Below are 20772 nucleotides of genomic sequence, written 5' to 3'. Positions count from 1 at the left end.
AACAATGTATTACAAAAAATGGCATATAACTAACACTGCTAGCTATTAACTAATGTAATTGACGCTAAAAGTGGAAGACCTTGTAAGTCAGAAAAAAAATTCCACAAAATTATAGTCATTAAAGAACACCATAAGGTTTGAACCACAGATTAAATGAAAAGTCATTCATGTAATGAGATCAAATATCTTTTCTATAAGACCATTCAAAAGATTTACAGAGGAATGCTGCCTATGGCTGATTACATGTCTCCATGTACAAGGAGTGTTTGTTAAAACAAAAAAAGACAAACAACCACAACAATATCAAGCTATTTGGCACCACTGCAGGGCAATTTAAGCATTTGTGCTCCTTGCATCCAGTACCATTCAAACACTGCAGGCCACAGAGCTGTACCACGTATTTTGAGGGAGAAAAAGTTTTTCTTCCCACTGTAAAGAAGACTTAGAGAAAGAATAAAATAAAAAAAAGAAAAAAGAAAATAATCTTTTACAGAGTTCCTCCTGAAATTTTCCAAGGTGGGAAAAAGCTATATTCATAGAACGATCCTCTGATTTATATCACAAACCTTATCAAAGATGCTCTATCTCAGCCCTGAGCCAGAGCAGCAAATAAGGTCCTAAAACTCACAGTTGAAGTCAAGGGAAAGCAAAACAAAACAAACAAAATGCATGAAATGAGTGAACTTATGGGTTCAGCAATCACAAAATATACTTTCTAACTTTCAGGCCCTGTTCCTGATTTTAGCAAACCCAGTACATGGATGCTTTTGGAGGCTTTGAGCTGATCTTACTGACACTGTTATCTCTGTTACCATTATACAATGTGATCTTAACAGAATTGCAGATATATATGTAGAATCTTTGGTCCACATACTGAAGTCGAACTCTCAATATTTAAAAAAAAAAAAAATTACACAGGCACAAACATAATTACTCAGAATTATATCTTCATATGTTTACATGGCTTTGAAGTTTGATCTCAACAATATCTTATAATTCCACTGCCAAAATAATTATTTACCATTAAAATACTTTTCTCTGATATTAATAATCCACTAATACCCTGATGAAACAGACTTGAAAAATGAAAAATGCTTATCCAGTTTGTTACCTCAATTGTTATGTTACTTTCAGTTTGAAAGAGGCAGATCTGTACTGCTGTTTAGAATTAAAACCTACAGTCATCACCAAGGAAATCATACACTTTTTCAACACAGCCCATTGATTTGTCTAATATTCTAGACAGAAGTTCTTTCCCTCCCTTTTCTGGTGGTTTTTTTTTTGTTTGTTTGTTAGTGGTTTGTTGCTGTTGTTTCTTTTTTTGGGTTGGTTTTGGGGTTTGGGTTTTTTTAATTTATTTTTGGGTTTGGTTTTTTTTTTTTTCCCTGAAAAGCCAGAAAATGAAAACAAACTTTGGCAGCTGGTATGCCACGTCCTTAGCTTGTTATAAACCACGCTGCCTCCACATTCACAATGGAGCTCATTTTTGGGTAATAGACCTCTCTCTGACACACTGCAAGTAACATGCAGATTTAGTAGCTGTCTCTTAAGTCTTTGTTAGTAATATTGTCTGTACACTCCAGAGTCTCAGATAGGAAATCAGTCTACTTCCAATGGCTTTTGTTAGTTTTTACTGGCTGAAAGTATGATTCCTTGGTTTTATTCCTATTCTAACTAATTTATATTTTGTGGGCTTTTACTTTAATTCTACTTAATTTTCCTTCTTTCATTTTCAGTAATGAGTGAGTAACAAAACCCTGTAGAATTCAGTATTTACAGTACTTAGTCACACCATCTCTAACTGACCACCTCTAGCTGATGTACCACCAGATGATGGCTGGGTGCTCTTGTGGTGACTGCCTTACTGGACAGAAAATCCCAGAATGAGTCATCAGTCTGTGCAGAATTGCATCTTGTTATCAGACTGTGACACTCTGGTGCCTTCCCTGTTTAAGGGGAGGACTGTATTGTCTGGAATATCTTGACACTATGCTTCACTGAATATGATTGTTGCCTCTTGACACTACCTTAATAAGAAATGATAATACTCTCTTGGGTGTGCATTTACTCCATTAACTCAAAGATACCACCACAGACTCTTAATTTCTATCCACTTAAGCCTCATTCTACTTGGAAATTGTTGGGAATCACCTAAAGATGCAGCTGTCCAAGGCAAAGGAGTAAATAAACTCAGATATTTAATTTCTCAGGGCAACACTTAAGTGCACCTGGTAAAAAATGGCCTGTCATAAACCAGATGATTCCTTTAGAAAACACCAGCTTTTAATTGCTCATGTAAAAAGGGACCTATAAACAGAATGATTCAGAAAAGAGTTTACAGAGGTAGAAATTTAGGAATGATACAAGAATCTAAGATACATGTCTTAAATGCTGTAAAAAGTTATTTCCACAAATGGGCTGCAGACACTGCTTTCTGTTTCAATTGCAGGCATTTTTTTAAATTAGACTGAATCCTGGATGTCTGCATGTTTTATAGTTTCCATTTCTTTAGCACCTTTTACTCCACTGTATCTTACTTAATATAAGGTAGTGAAGGGAAAAACCTTAGATTATTCCATTTTCCTATAGCACCCATTTAAAAATACTGAATGGTTAATTTATTTAGCTTTACCTTTAAGGATAATTAATAAATCGTATACACATAACGAGCTACTGAATTATGACTATTATTTAGAATATAGCCATAGAATTAAGTTAGATTTTTATCCACATTTGTGAAGATTGCTTGACAAAGACTCATACAGACATTCCCTTGATATTAGTAATTTTTAATCTTAAGTAACTGAGAGCCATATTTCCTCAGGATCACTGAGTATGCAGTTTTAGAAAAGAGAGAAAAAAATCTACTCTTTTATGCACTGTTCACAGCTAAGTTTTCAGGGAATGTGAATCACTTAATAAGCTTATTTGATATTGAGAAAGAAATACGAGCTCTTGATCATTTACTTCAGGCACTAAGTCAGATGCTGCAATGAGCTAGACCTTCAAAGTGTGCATGAAGTTTTTCCCCTTTAATCAGTGGAGAAAGCTTGAGTCTTCTGAAAGCCAACATATTGATCTGACCAAGGAATTGCTGAGGCTGCTACAAAGGAGATGATATGAATATATATGGAGCAGAAGTATATAAGGGTATAAAAAAAATGCCAATTGACCTTTCTCTGTAGTTTTCCTATTCTTTTGTCTATTTTTCTCTAAAAACTGTCTCTTCTGGTAGCCTTTAGCCACCAGAAAATTGTTACATATGGTTTGAGCAAATGAAGAATAGGGAAACATGAGAGTGACACTGGCTGTGTATGAATCTTGGGAGTTGAAGGATTTTTTGAGGAGTGAAGAAAGAAATGTGACAGATGCCCACTTTCACATAACAGAGCATCTGCTCAGCCGACAGCATACTGGTTTGGGGCAGGAAAGACTGGTGGGCTACATCTGAGTGTGAAACAAAGAGGATTAGGACCAGGAGCCAAAGTCATGAATGAAAAGAACAGGGGGCAGAAGGCAGAACTTTTAAGTTCTGCTCGCTATCCAAGAACAGAGTGTGACCGACTATGCACCACAGTGCAATGAGAAAAGCATTAATTATGCCTACCAGGACTGGTTTCTTACCTGGACTGTCCCCTGAACCATGCCTTGACATTGTTTGGGCAGGTGCCAGGAATTAAACAGTATGGACAACTGTGGGACAGTTCCCAAGCCTGCATTTGGTCCTTTTTGATTCATGCTTATAGACAGTTGTAAAAGCCAGATCCTAGCCTGAAATGGGAGGTTGATGGGCACTGACTCTTTTAGGCTGTTTTGAGAAGAAATGGGATATTAGACAATGGAAACTGGCAAAAGTCTATATAGCAAAATTATTTAATAAAATATAAGAAAAGATTGTTAGCTAAGTATTGTTTACTTTGCTCTGTATTTTACTAGTTATTCAAAAGCTACGTAGAAATCTGAAGAGAATATAAATACTCCATGAATTAAAGGGGACTTGTGTTTTTATATCTATTAGGAATGTATTTCATTGCAAAACCATGCAAGTTTCACTCTAGTTCTTCCTTGTGAAAATTTGTTCTTGACAAAAACTAACATAATTATATTAATCATTACAGAGGTATTTACACACGAACTATGACACACTACAAGGAATGATTCCTGTTCACCTTCTTAAAAATCGTAAGTGCAGTCCACACAGTGGTTCTTTAAAGGCTGTGCCCTTAAATTTTGCTTTATGAAAACAAGAGGTATTCTGGAATAACTTGATGGAAACAGGAGAAAGATCTGAATGACTGTTTTGGGCCATTCTATGGAATTTGCATTTATATTTGTCTGACAAGTCCAATTTCCTTTCTATTGGGAGAAAATGTTGAAATTTTACCAGCTGAATTTTTATTAACCATAAATATCCACTTTAAAATTCACAATAATATGCTTTAGCACTACACAGCCTCAGAACAAGCAGTAATTTTGTTACAAATTCATTCTGAGAATATGTGTATGTAATTATTAAAATAGTTGTTTCCTGACTGAAAATTTTAGACATTTTCTTTACACTTTTGGACAAGTCAATATCAATGCTGTGGCTTTTTTTCTGTCTTCTTTAATATATTTGAAAAAAGACCCTTTCAAACATTAAAACCAATTCAGTCTGTTGGTATATTTTAGGCCAGTACGATATTTATGATATATGAGTCAGAAGATCTCGAGTGCTGCATTTAAGATACACATCACTAACTCTGATACAAAAAAGATAAGCACACTAGGCAGATGCCATTAGGATAAGTAAATGAACCACATAATGTGGAGAGGTTTTTAGAGGGTATGAACAGGATCTACAATTTACAAGACCTAAAAATCTTACCTTGGGAAAAGGTGAATGAACCCACAGTAACAGACAGAAAGCCAGCTCACTCATTTTTCTAGGATTCCCAAAGCCCAGCGGGTGTACTGTTGCTTGTGTCTTACAGCTAGAGTAGGTACATCTTCTGAAAGCTCCTTTGGTCACTAACATTTCTACATATTGTCTACATTTGGTCACTACATATCTCTAGCTAGGACTGGAAAATTTTAAGATACACTCTATAAGCCTACAGGATTATTTAACCTTTTGGTACAAATTTCATGGATGTGAACATGGAATGGAAGATCGAAGGGGGAACAAGAATGTATGCAAAGACAGAAGACAATGGACACTGCTTTAAAATAATTTTCTCCCATATGGCATCCTAGACTGTCTGTGAAGGCAGAAATCAGACTTTTTTCTCTGCCAATATTTATAAAGCTTATCTAAGCAGCTCAGTATGAAGTCTTAAATGAAAAATTATAAGTTAATTACTATACTGGATCAGATTACTCATCAGAGTACCAGTGTCACAGTAGCCATTTTTAAGTAGAGAGATAACAGACTGTTAGAAGCTGATTTATGCATGGAAGCATGGCTTACACCTCTTCATTTTTTTATATAATATCATAGCTAGCTGCATTCACCACATAGACATCTACTTGTTTTTATTTAATTCCTCTTAAGACCTTGGCCTCATGCTCATTCAGAATTAAATGTGTTAACGTGTAGTTTGTTAAGAATCTTTGTTTTTCCTGTGAGCAAGATTAAACAGAGTTGTCAGCCTAGTTTCTCTTTTCATTCACTATTCAGTTGTGTACTTCTAGTCCCTTTTAACAATCTGTTCTCAAATATCTATTCCAATCATTCCAGTTCTCAATCTGTTACTTTTTTTTTATCACGCCACTCTGAACCTCTCTGTGTTCACGGGTTTTATTTACTCACAAAGTAGCATTCCTCTTTTTGCTTTAGATGACATGAATCATTCAGGCCTAAGTTAGTCACTAGGCTGTCTTTATAGCCAGTGGAAGAACTACCAAAAGGCAACCCATGCCCTTACTTTAGACATCTGAGATGGTATTAATTGCCCTCCTGAGCAGTAGTTTCCCTTGACTATAAAGGAAGCTTAGGGTGACTTTGGCAAACTTTGTGATGCCTAGAGTAAGTAAAATGAATTCCAACCATATAATCTCAATTGAAAAGAGCATTGCAAGTGATGGCTACTGAAAATTTGAAAAAAAATCTGTATTTTCTTTAGACTGCTCTTTTTGCACGCTAATGCTGTTCCTTTCTCTGAGCTCTGCTGAAAAGTGACCATGGGATTTTACTGAATTCTTTTAGATTCCTACATTATGTATGGTTTGAACTACTCCCTCTTACATGCTCTGTCAACACTGATTTTAATCTGCCAGTGGATATCCTCTTCTTTTCATTTTGCTATACCCCCTGGAGATCTTCAGTTTTTCCTGGTTTTGACTAGTCTAAATAACTTTGTGATATCTGCATATTTTAGAGCATTACTGATCACTCAAACATCAGTATTCATAAAATTAACATTAACAAAAAGTGGCTTTTCTCATGCTGAAAACTCTGTTTATTTTCTGTCAGTTCCAAATAACATCCATGACAACACGCTGCACTTCAAGATTATTTGGTGTTCTCATTAATATCTTCTAAGAGCTGTAAGCTTGATTTTTGACAAGAGAGTCTCCTTTAACCATTTTTTGGCTGCTGCTCTTAAGGAAATTTATTTGACAACAGAGGGAAAATTTTCTTTTACAAAAGAATCCTAATCTGCCATAGAAATAGGTATCTCCTAATACTGCTCCCTATTTCCAGTTCCACATTCCACCTATACCTTTAAAGACAGCTATGATTCTGGTACTCCAATCTTCCAGTCTAGCAATTTTTTTTAAATTAAAGGATGAATATTTCTTGATAGCAGTTCAGCCACCTTTTAGTACCATTCTTCAGAATTCTTAATGGTTTACTGCAGTGGGACCCCAAATCAGCCAAAGCCCTGAGGTGGATCTGCTTAGGTCTTTAGCTCTCCAAGAAAGTTCAAAAGGCTGTCAAAAGCCAAGATTAACTCTTTGATCTAAAATCAGGAACTCACCTTTTAAAACAGAGAAAACTGAAAGCAAGTAGTTAACACAGAATGGTAATATGGTTTAAAAGCTTTTCTCCTACTGCATGTTGTATCCTTGCAGGTGGGTCTGTGCTTTTAGCTAATTCAGGGACTCTGAGTGGCAGCAAAAGCTCCTGTTTTTTCACACTATCCTTTTCCTGTGCCTGTTCAGCTGTTCCTGAGGAGGAGGAGGAGGTGGAGGAGGAGGAAGAAGAAGAGAAGGAGCAGGATGAGGAAGGAGGCTTCCACCTCCTATCAGAGGCTTTTATTTCACCTAATCATTTCTTAAAGCAATATAATGTAGAACTGAGAGCACACAAATAAAACAAATACCATCTGTCCCAGCCATGCATGATCAAAGCAAATTGTTGCTTTTACATTTGTTAAGTTTTTCATAGCATATTCTCTGTCCTTGAGAGAAGAGGAAATGGGCCTTGCTTTAATGGAAATGCATTTGATTTGACTGAGCTGCCTAAATAAAATCCAAAGCACAAATACTGGATTATCTGGATTTAGAACCAGTCTCTGATGTTTTGTTCAGAAGCAATGAAAAACTGGAGTTAAAAGCCCACCACACTGAAAAGTTTAACAGTGGCATGACAACTGTCCTTATGGACCTTCTTAGCGACTTCCAAATGTATAATAATGTGGCTTGGTATAGCCTACCATATAGTTAAGGTAACTTTCATCACTTCCCATGTACCATGAGCTGAGAATGTGCAATGGACGATCATTGCAGTGTGGCTGTTGTGTAGTAACTTATTAAGCCACAGTTACTTGCTTCTGTGTCTTGAAAGAAAGAGAAAATAAAATTCCATCTACGGAGGATCTCAGGAGATTAGCATATCTGTCAAACACAATTAGATGTTCAAATTGTATATGGACCATTATAGTGCCATTCAATTAGAAATGAACTTGTAAACTGAAATTAGTAGAAAAAAACCAAAAACTCAGTGCAATACTGTGAAATTTGCTACAGAACTGGATTTTTTTTTCTAAGAAGCAGCAGTTCATCTTTAGTACTGAATCCTTTTTCTCATCTATCTGAGCTCTAAAGTGATTCTAAAATGAAAATATGGCAAAAGGCATTTAAAATATCTAAAGGTGCTGAGGGAATATTTTATGGTAAATAACTATGGACTAACTATTGGATAGTCCTGTTTAAATATGAATATATAAAAGTTGTGCCTCCTTTCTGCACATATCTGCTTCCTGCATGGAATGTGTTTGCTGACTTAAATGACAAGAATGTTATTACAAATTATAAACAAGACCTCACACGTTTTTAAGCTCTTGTTGGTACAGCAGAATTAATGTTATGACAAGACAACAACAATGGCATAGTTCATTCCTCTCAGTTGAGATCAACATAAACGTTCCCTAAGTTCCAAGTACATAGCCAGTCAGACACAGCTACGCCAACCCCCTGAGGATAACTACACTAAAACTGAATTATTCCAGATACATTCTTTCCTTGTTTGTGAAAATAAGAAATTACTCCTTGCTGATAACAACCTTCAGTCCCCATCTCACCATGTCATCTGAGCTCAAGTATTCTGGTCAATGAGTTGCACAGCAGTGACCCTGTCCTTTTCTCATGGTTGACTGAGCAAAGAAGAGGATAAACTCATGCCAATATGTCAAGGCACAGAGCTAGGTAGTCAGAATAAACCTATAAATTCATTTTACTTTTCTCAGTTTCTTTCTATTCCTTTGATGGTTATATAGTTAAGAACAGATGTACTCCTGAGTGCCTAAAAATATCTTATATGTGGGAAGAGAAAGATAATCAAAAGAAAGATAGTTAAGATTATGCAGTTATCTAGACTAGCCAGTGCACAGCGCAGTTTCTGATTCAATTAGAAAGTTGTTGCTGTTTCCCATTTGAAGCCATGAATATGTAGAGACACAGATTATTTGAATGTGTCTTCTTAAAACATTTTCCAATGTTTTTTCCATATTTTTCGGAGGACAAACAGATCAGAATGCAGTACAACATGCCAAGCAGCACGGGCTGTGCTGTTTAAATAAGGTGATCTTTTTATTTTGTCATAAAAATGCCATGGAAGAAGCATTTAAAGAAAGATACTGTCTTTTCTTTATAAATTTGTGCAGGGGCTAGCATAATGAAGGACTGACAACTGGAAGAAGCTTTAAGTGGTACTACAGTGTAAACAGTAAACAACGGAAATAATAAATCATTGGTTAAAAGCTAAAGTTCCCCATACTGCCTACAGAAATGTTTTAAATGTTTTAAGACTGCCAGAGTTCTTTTTGGTGAGTTCTTTGACATGTCTCCAATACCAGGCTGTGCCTTACAGGGGCTAGTGTTTATAGTCCTGTCAATCTAAATATGAACTGGACAACAATAATAAATATTTATTATTGCACAGCAAGTTAGATTTTCAATAGGGACATTCCAACAATTTCCCTGCATTATTCTGCCAACTGATTTCTAAATGACCATATTTTCTAACTAATTCTAATGACTTGCTGAAGAATTGACTGACATATAGATGCAGGAGGATGCTAACTGAAAATCTGAAAGAACGCATCAACACCAGAAAGTTCTGCTATCAGACAAACATATATTTTGAATTTGTTCATTACATACAATGACCTAATACTTTCCTGGCATTACAAAAGTGCAGCTATAGAAAGTTAATTGAATAAGGATGATACTAAGCAAAGATTAAATGCTTAGAAAACAGCTTTTCAAACTAATTTTTTTTTGGTTGCATTTTTAATAAAATGCTGTGATATTGCAGAAGCATTTATGGTTACTAATAAGTGGAAATCAGTTTCTAAGAATCTTCATATTTGATGTTTGTTATTATTTGATAAAAATTTGGCCTGGGAACTCTCCAGTGCCAAAAAAAAAGTTTGAAAAATTAATCTGAATAAAATTTTGAAACTGTCACACATAGAAAAAACTGATGTAAGAAACCATAGGCTCAAATTATTTTGGCAATAGATTTTTTTTTAAAATTATTGCTTACCTGTCTATGCTGATTATTATCACACCATAACATGTGCAAAGACTGTTCTTTTGGAGAACAGAATATTAAAAGAGATAATGTCAACAAAATTAACACTTCTCAAGCTATTAAGTATATCATTATCATCTTAATTAGCATGATTTTCTAAATTACCATTTGAAACACTGTATGTCCTGGAAATACTGTAACATATACCTACAGTTCATAGTATTCTGATGAGTATTTTCAGAATTTTATTTGCAGTTTGAAACTTTGCATTTAGATCTTGAGATATGATTATGGAGAAATCCAATGTGTAAGGCATATCGAGTGTGTTAAACCAGAGCAACAGAGATAACCAAGCAACAGAGATAATCTGGAGGAGGAAGAGGAGCCCAATCTGGATTGTGATAGAAGCAGCAACTCTATAGTACATACTTGCAATTTCTGATTTTCAATAGTTCATAAATTTGATAGAAAAAAATTCCTATTTCTTACCTACATTTCCAGTCATTAGGTATGAATTCTGAAAGTCCATCATTCCCATTCCAACAATGTGTATAAAATCTTCAATCACCTGCATTAACTCCACCGAGCCCGGATAGATCTAACGAAGGAAGGTCAGATATGCTGTTAACTATAATATCAAAATCTCTACAGCAGCAAATTCAAATAAAATCTAAATGCTATCAAATGAAATGTGAGATTTAACAGTCAAACTGCTCTTCCCATGTTTCAATACTGAACATTTTCTGTCACTGTAAAACGACCATTTTGTCATTAGATCCTCATGTGGACAGACACTACTTCCCTTAAAACTACATGAAATCAGTTTTGCACTAGAACTGTGGAATGTTTGCTCTAAGTCACTGCACTTGTCAAAAGAAATTTTTACTGGCCATTACTTTCATTAATGGTTAAAGCATTTCCTTTTCCAGAATAATTCTAATTAAAATATTCTTCCTTCCTCTGGAAGATATCTTCAATAACTTCAGAACTATTGACACAAACAGCTGAATGCAAATCTTACCATGGCCTCTCCAGCATGATAAACCTTTGTTGCTTTAATCAATATTTAAGTAATATAAATTGTTATTAGTAATACTATTTTCATTGCTGTTGTGGAGTAGTAGAATCATAGAATAGCCGAGGTTAGAAGGGGCTTCTGAAGATCATCTAGTTCAACCCCCTGCTCAGAGCAAGATCAGCTCTAGCAGGTTGCCCAGGACCACATCCAGTTGGATTTTGAATATCTGCCAGGATGGAGACCCCAGAGCCTGTCTGCGCAACATGTTCTAGCATTCAATCACTCTCACAGTGAAAAGGTTTTTCTTATATTTAAATGGAATTTGCCGTATTTTAATTTTTGCTCCTTGCTTCTTGTCCTGTCACTGGACACCACTGAGAAGAGTTTGGCTCAGTCTTCTTTATTCGCTCCTCGCAAGATTTTTTAACATTGACAGGATCCCCACTGAGCTTTCTCTTGTCCAGGCAAAATAGTGTTAGCTCTTTCAGCCTCTCCTTGCATATCAGATGGTCCAGTCCCCTAACCATCTTCATGGTTCTTCACTGGGCTCATTCCATTATGTCCATGTCTTGTGCTGGGGAGCCAAGAACTGGACACAGTAAACTAAAATAAATTACAGTAGCTTTTGCATTGCTAATGCAGCCTCTCAATATGACTTTCAAAATGGTAAGGACTAGCACATTTCCAAAAATATAATTTATTTGCAAAGCTGTAAGCTACTACGATCACAAAAATATTAAAAATTGTTACATTCAACAATAATGATGCATCATCAAAACTGCATTAAAGGTCAAAACAGTTATTAATAAGCTTAAAGCTTCTGCTCATATCTTATACATAAAAAAATATTTTTGGTTGTTACGGTCTGTTATGAACAGGACAATTTTCAGTAACACAGTATTTTGCAATAGAAAAAGAATGTATGACCTGTCCATCGTGCTTTTTTCATCATATCAGTGAGATATCCAAATTTCACCTTATGAGCAACATTCAACCCATTCTTTCCACTACCGGGACTACAGACTCTAAAAAATGCCTATAGAGACTATAAATTCCAGCATGCTGCGCTCCTTCTTCATCTTGCTTTATCTGTCTAGATCCATAGCTGCTCAGTTCAGAATAGAGAATTTCACAATGTGCTTTGTTTTCTACAAGGATCTTTTTATAAAAGGCAGGGCAGCAATACCATTTTTATGAAGAATTCATTGTGCCATTTATGATCCTAACAGGTGGCAAATGCTGCTTCAGGTGAAGGAGACTTAAATTACATTTTCCTAATGATGAGTTACTGATGTAATAAGTGTGGGTTTTGCATCCATCTCATTTATAGCACACACACACTCACAGATTATGTACTAAGGATAAATTTCAGTAAAAAATTTTTTTTTCACCTAGTTCTTGCACATAAAATTTTATAGTAATAACTTCAGCAGAAACTGTTGAACAGTCAGTGTTATAGAGGTACTCTTCATCTTTATATATCTGAAGTACTGGTTAATCAATAGGATGCCAGCAGATGGTGATGGAGAATATGCAGAATAGCTCCTGTGTTTTTAAACACCAGTATAAACTTACGCATTGTGGACTTGAAGTGGTTTCCTGTGTGCAGTGCTTTACATCAGCTCTTAACAAAACGCAAGTATTAAAGTGAGTGCTGCTTATCTGAATGCTATATAACCTGTAATTAATGATATCAACTGCTGGCATTTAATCTAGAAAAAAGGATGTGCTGAGGCATTGCAGCTGTATACTTGATAGAAAGTCAGCAATTTGCTGACAGTGAGTAAGATTTTCTTTCCAGCAAAGAATCCAGAAAACAGGCTAAGAGATCTATGCTAGCAGTAGCTGTGGAGTTCAAGAAAACGATGCAAGCTGGCAAAAAAAGTTGGTTAGACTGCCCCTTGGTTTGCACTGTTTCATTACAAAAAAAAGTCAGCTGAGTGGCTGAACTGGAAACAGAATCACCTTTACTCTTATTTAATGATTAATAGTGTTCGCACTAGATTGTATTCGCAGCACATAATGACTTGCGCACATTCTTTTCAAGTTCAATTCCTACCTTGATTTTGACATAAAAACTAAAAAAGTCATTGCACAGGTTGTAGTAATTTCAAATAATATTGTTTCTGTTTTAAAATCCAATTCTATTTAACCATAACTTTTCAGTGTTTTATCCAAAATATGACATGAAATAATATTTTGTATAGGAAAACTTTATTTTTTTCAATAGTGAAAGAAAAAAAGAATCTTAGGAGTACTTAGGAGTCCAGCTCACCCTTCCTAGCCGGTATGAAGAGCTACTTGCTTCAATAGTTTCTTTGAGACTGCTTGTGTAACTGCCCAAGAACAGTAACAAGAGCAGTGGTATGGTTTCTTCGGGTGCCATAGCTCAGGAGTCTAAGATTTAGTGAATTCCCTAGCTTTGTCACCAGGCAGCTATGGCCCCGCTACTCCTGCGTTCAGCTCACCTTGGTGCTTGCCTGGGTTCCTGCCTGCCTACCAGTGCTGTACTCAGTTCTGAGAGACAATGAATTACCAGGCAGAGAGAAGGAACTATGGAAAAGTAGAAATAACTTGTCTCCTCTCCCTTTTTCAACACCACGTCTACCAGCAGAAATGAGGGGAGGGAACTGGAGATTTGTTGTTCCCTCTTTTACCTCCACATTCTCACCATTTCCTCTTAGGTGCTGTCATCCCCTGATCTTCATGGGACAGATGGTGGACGTGGCATGGGTCAGCAGGCAGGGTGGAGGTAGAAGAAGACAAGGCTGATAACATAACGAGTGGTATCCTGTCTGTTTGTTAGTGGGGCTAAAATGGTTGCTTAATATTGGTTCCCTAATCTTGGTGCTGTTTATGGAAACTGCCCACATGCATGTGATTTTGCTGCTTCCATCCACCACCACTAAGGAAAAGTACATACTTTGTCTATTTTTGTAGATGGTTCTTACACAGGGGAACAGAAAAACAACAAAAGAAAAATACAGTTCCTGGCTAAATTACAATGGGTTAGCTGCAGCATCATATGTTTACTGGAAGGTTTGAATTGGTAGCGAAAAGTCTTGATCTTCCCTTTCTTAGTCATATTATAAAGATGAACTTACAAAAAATGAAGTTAAATAGCTTCAAAGACCTTCAAACACCTAGTGATTTATTAAGAACCACATTAAAAGTGAACAAATTTCAAGTATCTATATAACACAGTGGCAATGACCATACAAGAGCAGACCAAAGATCTATGTAAGCCATTTTCTTGCCTTTGACAGTGGCAAATAGCAGATGTCTAAGGAAGAGTATAAAGGGGCATGCACATAGTGATACTTCTTTTGGAATTCTTGCCCAGCCTTTAGCACTTTATTGCCACGGGACTTCCTTAAGCAAAAACGGGATCTTTCTATGAACAGTCCTATACTGACTTTTCTTTCATTAATTTGTCTATTTACTTTTTTAACTTGCGTACTTTCAGTGGCAAGAAGTTCTGCAACCTGACTTTCTGTAGAAAAAGTATCTCCTAGTATTAATTCTCAATCTGCCACTATTTGATGTCCTTTAATTATTTTACGAGAAGCACAAGTGAATAGATTAATCATTCCCACATTATATTCTCCAATGCACTCCTGATTTTAAAAGCTTCTATTGCATATAAGTGCAGTTGACTCTTTTTTCACACCGAAATACCTTGCTTTGTTTAATCATTCTTCATAGAGAAATGTTTCCCTGCCTTTGACTACCTCCATAATTTTTTCTCTGTACATAATTATGTGTTCATCCCCATTGTCACTGTTATTTGTTATCTGAATAAATTTGATCATTCTATGGTCATGTTCATGAACATAAATATTAACATTGTCCTATAATGTTCTTGGTATAAGCATGTAGGAAATATCTATATCCAAGCAAAAAAATGGTTTTCATTTGAATTTTAAACTCTTTTATTATAAATCAATGATTTTTGTTAGACTTCATAATTTTATAAAGTGCTATCATAATATCTAATTTAGTCCTGAAATTTGGCAGTCTTAAGGATTACAACTGTTCCCCTAAATACAACCTTTTAAAAAAGGTCTACTGTTTAAATTTCTGTAAGTTGTTTGGTGGGGTCGTGTGAGTTCTGTAGGTGAGTTCTGATGTGTTCTGTTTAATAAAAGCATCATTGCAGCTAACCTTTAGTAGCATTTTCGTATGTACTTCATTACAACATCAAAAGGAAAGACACAGCAAATAATCCCATGAAATGCAATTAAAATCTGTTCATCAAGAGAAGTGCTTTATATTCTTAATATAATTTTAACCTAAGGAATTAGCCAATGGGTTCTGGAATTACTCCGTTTTGAAATGCATCACTTATTTCCAAAATATTATCTCACTTAGGATTTCCTTTCACTTACAGCAGGGTGTACGTTTAACCTGATTTTTGAAACCATACATTCCACTTTGTCATGACTTACTGAAATAATGTGTGGCTTCTGATACAGTGCATGTCATAAAATACATAGTTTCCAATTTTTTAAATTGATGAGTTACAAAATGCAAATCTTACCTGTTGCGCATCTTCCCATTTCTCTTTGTTTTCTTCATCTAAGAGGTTACTAATGATTTGAAAGAAGTTCTGAAAAAATAATTAAACAAAAGACAAAGTAAAATTAATTTTAATGACATAAACAGTCATATCCTTAAGTTGACATTAAGAAAGTTTTCCTTTCTCTATCACAGATGCAGTTCTGCAGCCTATTTTCTGTCAGTGGAAGAGATGAGGTAACAAAATAATATATTAGACTGATAAAAGGGCACATATATTTTATGGTTAATTGTTCATTTCTGGCCATATAATCAGGTCCCATACTATTGCTTTGTATAAAATAAGAACCTTTTAAACTTGCTAATCTTCTAAATGTGACAGCGTTCTATTTTCAAATTGCTCTCATTCCAGAAACTAGACAACTATATATTTCACAAATAAACAATGTACACTAAGAAAACACCAGGCCACTAGTTTCTATTCAAAACGAGACAATGATCGTTAATGACCATAAATAGGGCATACAATGGTATTTCATTGGTAAATGCTGTGTGAAACCAGGTGCATCTTACTTTTAAAAAGTTACATTTGCCTCTGTCCTTTTAGTAATTTCAACTGAAAAGAAACAATTATTGACAAACAACAATTTGACCTTAAACTGTTAATTTCTTTATTTGATTCTCCTATTCATTTAACTATAAGGAAAAAACAAATAAAAGACAGGACATTTCGCTTTTAAATCACACATTTTAAAAATCACTCTTCCAAGTGTTTGTGGAGAGCTTTCCTTTCTAATTTTGTCTGCTCTCTCTACCAATTTGTATTCCCAACTTCTTCATCTTTAAAAACTAAGAATTTGTGCAGAGTCTGTTCTCAGCTCTGTATCACTTTTTGTGCAGAATGTCAATTTTGTCTACAGCCTGCCAATTATAATTTATCTGTTCCTTCATAAAAGACATATGTAGTTTCCACTGACTTTAGCTGAAGAGTGCAATTAAGATCCTTGCAACATCCAAAAAATCTTTAAGTGGAATACCAACCATAGGACCCTATTGGGACTCGGATTAATGGTCATTCCCTCACCTGCACTTACTTTTTAGCTATTTTGTGGCGATAAATAGAGCTTAAATAAGGTTTAAGAAGTAACTTTATTCACTGTTAATGAAAGTACAAAGCATTCAGCTGCACAGTGACTGAAATGAGAGCAGAAATAACTTCCAAACTTAGTGTACTATGGATACTGTGGTTGTACTTGAAAAGACATTAATTTCAAAATATGAGATATCACAGATATTTTAGGTGTCTCACAACCGTGTAAGTGAAACATTGTAAGATACAAAATTGAATAAAACCTGTGAAAAGTATTTTTACATGAAAACTATTTTTACACGAAAACTATTTTTACACAAAAACATTTTTACCAGTTTAATCTAGTCCTAAGAATAACTACGTGACAAGTGAGAGGATCCATCTTTGCCTCATCATTAGGAAGTTAATTATACAACCATAAAATTTAAACGGATAAAAATTGCTTTAACTTGGCAAATTTAATATAGAGGTGACTGACACTTTGGAGAACTTGAGCAAAATAATCCTGTACATTAATGAGGGCACAATTCTTCTCTCACTGAAGTCAGTATTAAAATATCCATAAGCTTCAGTAACACAAAACTTCATGAAAAGAAAGGAATGGCTCAGAAAGCTCCTGTGAAAATGACAAGTATGCACTGGGACAGGATGATGGGGATTAAAGACAGGACATACAAGAAAAATGTTCTCATGGTTTGATCCAACTTGCAGTGATACAGAAGGGAACTTTCCTGACAAGCTGAAGATAAGAAGAGGAAAATGTAGCTATGTATTGCTTATATACCAAGAATACATTTCATCTCTTTCAGGTATTCAGTAGCAAAATAAAGCAAAATTAAAAGAGTTACATTTAGTGTTCATTACAAAGGATTTGCCAGTTTAACCAGGTTGGCAAATCATAATTGTGTAAATGCAACTTCAGCTAGGAAAAACGTACAGCTTTATTGGTCCCCCAAGTAAAATTAACTTTACTGGCCAAAGCAGTTTCATGGCACTATAACCACATCTACTCTAGGATATTATGATTTTGGCAAAGAGTTCTACGAGGTAGAGTCGGCCTTAGGGGGATTTTGCCTGAGGAAAACACTTTTTAAAGCATGATAGTTCTGCACTCTTCCAGTGTAATACTGTGGAGATGCAGTGGATGGAAATTTTAGCTAACTTTAACTTGTTAGGGTGCTAGCAGCAGTCTAGCTGCAGCAGCATGGAGCTCAGTGTGGGATAATTTATCATACTAAGGAGCTGGTTCAAAGCTAGTTTTGCACTACATTGCAGCCACTGATTCCCCTGCAGAAACAGTCTATGCCTTAATTGCAGAAGTATCCATGTCCGTGTAATCAGATCTATCTAAGAGTATCCTAGATCGCCTGAAAAACACTCAGGAGTTATAAATGTTTCTTGCAGATGATAAATTACATGGTTTTGCTAATAACATTATGTGTTCATTAAATTTTATGTTTATTTTAGTTACATGAAAGCATTAAAATGACCAATAATTAACAGAAATATATGTGAAAAAGCTTATAAATAATCATAGACTCAAGCAGAAACAAAAGATGAGCAATAACTGATTTAATATATACTTTGTACTTGCCAATAAACTATAAATGATGTATAACAACCTAGTGACAAGAATATCTTGAAATCTTTGCTTCTTGAAATCTTTTTTTTCTCTATTTCTATCCCTGGTGGATGTCATATTTATGGTAGCATTGGAGGCTGAGATACATGAAGATTTTTCAGTCAGCAATACTGGCGCTTTGTGAATTAAACAGAGAGACAATTAAATGGCTTTGCTGTTTCAATAATGAATAGATATGAGATGCACTCCAAAAATGTGACAGGGGAATAGGGGTTAAAAAGTCTTTCACCTACTTTGACTATTTTCTTGTTCACTTCATTAATGCTGCAAGAGACAACATTGCCCTTTAGTAAAATGATTGACAGGTATGAAGGCTAAATTTTAGAAGCATTATGGATGTGATCTGATGGTATTACTGCAGTAAACACTGGACCTCCTTGTAGAATCAAGCTCCTTCCTTTCATGGCAGGGCTTACATATTACTGAACTGGCCACTACAGAAAATGTTGTGACAGCCAGAGCCAAATTTTGAAGTCCTTTATTTTTGCCCAGGCTTTTTTGAGGATAATGCCAGTTACAGTCAGGAATGGACAATTATGTTTTCCTAATTTAATTTCCATCCTTTCAATCTTTTTCTTCTGTAATACAATGGCTGGAGTTCTCTGTTCCAGTCCAAATTCTTTGACCCTCTCTGTAGGCATAAAGCTGTCATAATCCTTTTATACAGCTAGAGAAGAATTCCTCCCTAGGAGGAATTAATGGATAGCCTTAAGTCACCTCTACTTTTGGACTTCAGCATAGGGAATGTGTGTGTGGGAGGGGGAAGGTGGGGGGAAAAAAGCATTGGGCAATCCTGTTAATCCCTGACTGACAGCAAGGGTCCTTGTGGCTAATATAAATGGGATTATACTGCTCTAATTTATTTGGGAAGAAATCTTGTTTCCTGTTGGTCACTGGATGAGGGGATTGTACAACTCACTTTGCCATCCTGTCCTGAAAGGTAGTTCCTTTCCTGCCATCCTATCCTTAGAAGGTAGTTCAAGCACTGTTAGATCAGTCCTGGAAAGTGTTCCAAAATGTTGCTTATATTATGCTTATTTAAAATGTTAATTATCTTCCAGGTAGAATCCTTCTTACACAAGTAATAGCACAGTGGCCATCTCATAGCCTCAGTATACCTACACAGTGTATTTTAAAGTAATTTCCATATTAAGGGAAAGACCTTGCCTGTAGAATAATTGCATGACTCGTCTTCTGCTATTTCTGCTGCTGTACTGCTGTTTTCAGTCACTGATGCAGGGTACCTTCTATATTGTTTAACTGCCTCATACATGGTTATTTTTCTTCCTGACACTGTATATGTAATGTATACATAAATATTGTTGCAGAAAAGGTTAAAATATGCAAAAAGAAAAACAGTCATATAATAAATAACTTGGCACTAGACATGCATACTTTAGAAATTCCATTTTGCTCTTGGTATCTGTCTTCCTAAACAAGTGGCATTTTCTATGCAGCACATCAGGCAGTGGCATCTTCATTTTGAGTAATTAGGCTGAAATTTTCAAATTTGATCTCACTTTTCTGTTCATTCTTTTTCTTATGGAGTCTCTGAATCACATCTTTTGCACTATTCATGAATATTAATACTGGATATAAACCAGAGATTATAGACAGTTTGAAGGGCTATCCAGATGGATGGAATGTATAAGAAACAAATATACTCAGACATATACACTTTTCCCTTCTCAGTTTTAATGGAAGTGGAAGTGTTGTTTTTGTATGGACCTTAAAAAATACTATTACCCATAATTCATAATCTACTTTTCTGACATCATGCGAAATGATAAATTATGACTTTCAGGGATTTTAAACCTCACTGCACTTTTCTGAAAATTTATTTAAAACAAAAATCCTAGGAAATTCTACTATTTATCTAGTGCAAAAAATACAATGGAATTAGAACATGACACAGAGATTCTTCAGAAAGAAGAAAGAAGAATCTTGGTATTTCAGAAAGAAGAATCTTGGTATTTTTGTGCAAATTAATTTCATTTTCTCCTTTTTGTCACTTACTTTGATGACGGACTAGAAAGAATGAAAATATGTGACAGTGAAAATAAAAATTAAATACAATCCTCTAGAGTATGGTAGCATATGACTTATGTTTACATATGGGAAAATCCTGGTTTCTCAGAAATTGACAGTAAAATTTAAACTGATGTTACTGAGCCAGGATTTTATTTTATATCATCAGAAGTCAGTAACAGGAACATTGCTTAATGTATCCCCTGTGCAAAACACATGCTTAATTCTTATTTCATTTACTTTCCTGAACACTATGCATTGTTTTTTTGATTTTATTTTATCTTGCAATTTGTTAAGCTTTTTTTTTACTTTTTTTTTTTTTGAGTTTCAGTCCCTTTTTTCAGCTGGGATTTAGGAGCTCTTGGTATTTAGGCATCTAAATCCTGAAATACAGTTATTTCTTTCGTTTGAGAAATCCTTATTTCCTTCACAATATGGCTTACCAATTTTTGCCTTTTCTCATTTCTTCACTTCAAAATGATTAATCAAAAATTATTAAAATACTACTAATCATT

At 35.2% G+C, this 20772-nt stretch overlaps 1 protein-coding gene across 1 annotated transcript in view; it reads right to left on the bottom strand.

Moving 5' to 3' along the window:
* ADGRB3 (adhesion G protein-coupled receptor B3) overlaps positions 1-20772 on the bottom strand; it is a 464328-nt gene that overhangs the window by 220479 nt on the left and 223077 nt on the right. The window contains exons 10-11 of the mRNA XM_072857823.1: positions 15520-15588; positions 10451-10559 (exon numbers count right to left, since the gene is read on the bottom strand). Of these exons, the coding sequence (XP_072713924.1) occupies positions 10451-10559; positions 15520-15588 (178 nt within the window). The remainder of the gene's footprint in view (positions 1-10450; positions 10560-15519; positions 15589-20772) is intronic.

The sequence above is a fragment of the Ciconia boyciana genome, chromosome 3 (assembly GCF_034638445.1).
Source record: "Ciconia boyciana chromosome 3, ASM3463844v1, whole genome shotgun sequence".
NCBI lineage: Eukaryota > Metazoa > Chordata > Aves > Ciconiiformes > Ciconiidae > Ciconia > Ciconia boyciana.
The sequence above is the reverse complement of the archived record's forward strand: the minus strand, read 5'-3'. Positions and strand labels throughout refer to the sequence as shown.